Consider the following 4,213-nt stretch of genomic DNA (forward strand, 5'->3'; position numbering starts at 1 on the left):
CTCCGCTCTGCCGCCGCACCCCTCACCTCAACGCCGCCTCCCCTTTCCATTTTTTCTGATCAGCGTTTGAGTTCCACTCGCTCCCATGGAGGATCCCACCACCACCGCCACCGCCGCCGCCTCCTCCAAGAAACGCCTCCGAGTCGACTCACACGACTCGGACTCCGACTCGCCGGAGGTCAAGCGAATCAGAGACGACCTCCTCGACCTCCTCGAGGATTCCGACCCCGATCCCGCCGCCCAGGATCTGGATTCCGTCATCAAGAGTTTCGCCGAGGAGATCTCCCCGGTCTCCTCGCCGCCACTGCCGCCCGCCGCCGAGTCCTTGCCGGAGCTCGGCTACCTTCTGCTGGCGTCCGACGACGAGCTCGGCCTGCCGCCGTCGGACGGCTCCACCAGCCACGCGCCGGAACCCTCGTCGGAGATCGGAGAGATTTGGGGATTTGAGGATCCGATTCCGGGTTACGACTCGTTCGAGTTGGGGGAGGGAGAGAGATTTTACGGCAACGAGACGGAATATGTGGCGTTCGATGGACTGTTTGAACATTCCGATGTGTACTCCGTTTTCTCGTGACGGCGAACAAAGCTCCGCCGCCGAAGTAGGAGGAAAGAGAGAATTACTTTTTATCTCTGAAATGAAAATATAAAAACCCACACCCATCTGTAAATCTTTTTTTTTTTATTATTTTTAATTAATTCCATCACAGAAAAATGAAATAGGGGTAGCCAGATTTTAAAACCACCACATAAATTATTATTATTATTTTTACTACTAACTTATTAAGATAAATACTTATTATTGAACTTATGTTTAAGCTATGCTTCTTCTTGGTTCCTATAATTTTAAAATTTACAACTTAATATTTTTTTACAACATCTGCGGAGATTCAAAATCAAGACGTTTTTGTCAAAAATAAGAGATATCTTTGAGTGGACATTTACCACTTAGATCTTATAGGTTGAGTCTAATTTTAATTTGGATGCTGTGGTTTTAAAACTTTTAATTTGATCTATGTTGTTTGAGTTTTGTTTCAATTTGGACATTATAATTTGGTTAAATTTCATAAATTGTCATTAAATTATGTTTTATTAACTTAAAACTCCTACCTCTTTCTTTCCTTTTTCTTTACTCACAAGTCACAATCAAATTTCTTTTTTGGTACAACATCTCGAGTGGGAGAGACTCACAACGTTTTAGTCCAAAACAAATGCATTAACTCGTTGAGCTAGGTTCAAATTGATAGCTTGCTTAGTTATCTGAAAAATTTTCCATGAGAAAAAAATTTATGAATATGATAATAATAGGGATAATTTTTAATAGAAAATACTTGTTTTCTTAATAAGAGTAATATTGTCTTCCTCACCATTAAATATTTGACAACTAAGAGAGAAAAATACAAAAACATATATATCTTTTTAAATAATAATAAATTGTAGCGAGGATAAAGTTCCTCCTATCGTTGAGGAGACAAATATTTTCCATTTTTAACAAAATTGTACCTTTTAAATTTATAAGGATGAAATTGAAATTAAACTCAAATTATATAATATCAAATTAAAACTATGTTCAAACTACAAAAAATCATACTAAAACTTTTTAAATCATTCATATCAAATTGAAATTTTGTCAAGTCCATGAGGATGAAATTAGTAATTTAACAAAGTTAAAATTAAATTTAGGTGGACATGGATCTGAATTTTCCTTTTCACCTTTTTTATTTACTTCTTCCCAACTTTTAAAATGGTAATTTTTTGTCCCTAATTTTTTAAACGATTTTGTCCTTATTTTTGGTTAGTGAGTAAATTTTGAATAAAAAAAAATTGGATCTTGAATTTTTTTTTATAATTTAAAATATAAATGATTCATAAATTAAAGGTTTAAATATTTAAATTTCATTATAGTCCTTTTGCCTATGAAATTTTACGATTATTTTATTTTGGTTATTTAGCTCTCATACGGTCTATTTTAACCTTTAAATTAAAAAAAAAAAGGTTATGGTCTTTACTATTATATGGATAACGTGGTTGAGTATGTGCATAAAGTTGTCAATATTGACTCGCATTGGAGCAGTCGGTTAAAGCTATCCTTCATTAGATAGCATAATTAATAAGAAGATTAAAATATAATAAATCTAAAAATTTAAAGATTACCGTAGAACTTTTGAAAATTTTAAAATTAAAATAGTTACTATTTTAAAGTTGGAAGGTTAAAACAGACCTTTTGAAATTTGATAAGTCACCAGATATAAAATTTTTGCAAAAAACGTAATAATCGTCCTTCCCAACCTTTTATGTTTTTTAATCACCATTTTAAAAATACAATCAATTTTTGAAGAAATTACGTGTTTAACATTCTTCTAAATATTCATTCTTTCTCAAGTCATTTATTATTTTCTCTCTCTTCCTGCACTTCATACTTTTTCTCTCTTCTTGAAATTCTTATTTTTCTCATCTCTCTTTCAATTTACATAACTTTACCGTTGTTGGGTAAATATACGCTGTATATGTAAACTGAATAATACTAGCAGCAATTTACAACGTAACTGGCTACAAACGATACAAATTCAAACGACTTGATGAACACCACAAACTTGATTAAAATAGTCGAGGCACACTTTAACAGCGTTGACCTGAAGACAAATATTCGCTCAGCACAAGTTGCTAGCAGACTACAACGATCGTCTCAGTAGGATACAACGACTAACTCCGGTAGAACTGCAATCTCGAACTACTCGGATCTGACAGAACTCTTAGACACTTGCTCTTAACACAAACAAGAACAAGAACTCAAAAAGAAGAGAGAATTCTTGTGAGAGGAGGAGAATACTCAATTGAACCATGGTTTCGTTTCCTTCCGCTTTCGCCCCCCGGCGAAGAGTTTCCTGTAAAACCAATAATCATATGTGAGAATAAAATAACACTAAGAACTCTCGCTCTCATCCGATAACAACATACAGAGACGGTACCTACCTCGACATTGGTGTCGTCTACAGTGTCAACAATATTTTGTGGTGCCAACGTTCGCCCACCGTGTGTATTGAGTCGCCGTGCATGTTTCTTGCAAATGGAAAGGAATGAATTAGGAGCCGTGCCGACAGTTCGATGCCCGAGCACCCAGCCTGCCGACCCAACCTACCGAATCACCACTCACGCGCCGTACGTCGAGCAACGGACCCGGGCGACACCCCACTATTCGCGCCCCTACGCCGAGCCGAGGCAGGGCGGGGGCGCGAAATCGTCGGGCAAAGCCGAGCCCGCAACGTCGTGCGCGGTCTCTCACTTCCTTCCTTCCTTCATTTTGTTGCAGGACACGAGCCCTTCCATCGAGTGGGGGAGCGAAGGCGGGCGATCTCGTCTCACTCAAAGCAAGCGTGCCGCTTTCCAGATATAGTTTCTCGTGTGATGGGTGTTGGGTGGGATGACAAGTGCAGCGATCGTTGCTTGGTGTCACGTGGCTAAAACCTTACAATCTTGGGGCACCACGTTTCTCACATACAATCTTAAAATATAAAGTACAACTTAGAGTTTGCACGGATTTAAAAGGATTGTCCAACAAATGAAGTTTTGTGTGGCGTGCTGTGGGCGGAAGGGATGTTGCTGCGTGGTGGGCGCGCAAGGGGGCGTCGGTGGGCATGGGCGCGCGGGGTGGCGGTGGTGGGCGTTGGCTGCGCGCGCGGGAGGGCGCTTGGGGGCGTGGGCGCGCGCGCACGGGGTGGCAGTGGTGGGCGCGCGCGCGTGTGGCGGTGGTGGGCGTGGACCGCGCTTGTAGGGGGCGCTTGGAGGCGTGGGCGCGCGCGCAGGGAGCCGGTGGCGTTGGGCGCGCGCACGCAGGGGGGCGCTGGTGGGCTTGGATTTCGAAGGATAACCTCCAATGACTTAAGTTATGCGTGGTGCGCGCGCGGGCAGGATTTATCTGGTCGACTTATGATTTCGGAATGCTTTTGACAGAAGTACAGGTCGCATCGAAAACATTTGCTGGCACGGGAGGCGGAAGCGGCGAGCTGGAGCCAGAGGCGGCAGATGTACGGAGGAGGTGGGGGCGGAAAGAGAGAGATCAGCCCGTGGGGTGGAGCAGCGGTAGATGCCGCCCACGCCCCAACGGCTTCCGGCCGGATCGGACGGATACCCGAGCCCTCCCATCGGGCGGGGGTGACGCTCGCGGGCTGTCGAGTCGAACTCGAGGTGGGCTGCTTTGACGATGATTGCACGTGGC

The 4,213-nt window shown here is 42.8% G+C and overlaps 1 protein-coding gene across 1 annotated transcript; it reads left to right on the forward strand.

Moving 5' to 3' along the window:
- LOC111007824 (uncharacterized) lies at positions 1-772 on the forward strand. Its single transcript, XM_022280343.2, has one exon. It carries the CDS (start codon positions 86-88, stop codon positions 572-574), a length of 489 nt encoding a protein of 162 aa, XP_022136035.1. The 5' UTR covers positions 1-85; the 3' UTR covers positions 575-772.
- Positions 773-4,213: the final 3,441 nt, after the last annotated feature.

Source organism: Momordica charantia (assembly GCF_013281855.1).
Source record: "Momordica charantia cultivar OHB3-1 chromosome 4 unlocalized genomic scaffold, Mcharantia_2.0 BLBB01000004.1, whole genome shotgun sequence".
NCBI classification, from domain to species: Eukaryota; Viridiplantae; Streptophyta; class Magnoliopsida; order Cucurbitales; family Cucurbitaceae; genus Momordica; species Momordica charantia.

What these genes read in the sequence shown, in the direction of transcription:
- LOC111007824 (XM_022280343.2), top strand. Translation starts at nt 86, where the DNA reads ATGGAGGATCCCACCACCACCGCCACCGCCGCCGCCTCCTCCAAGAAA.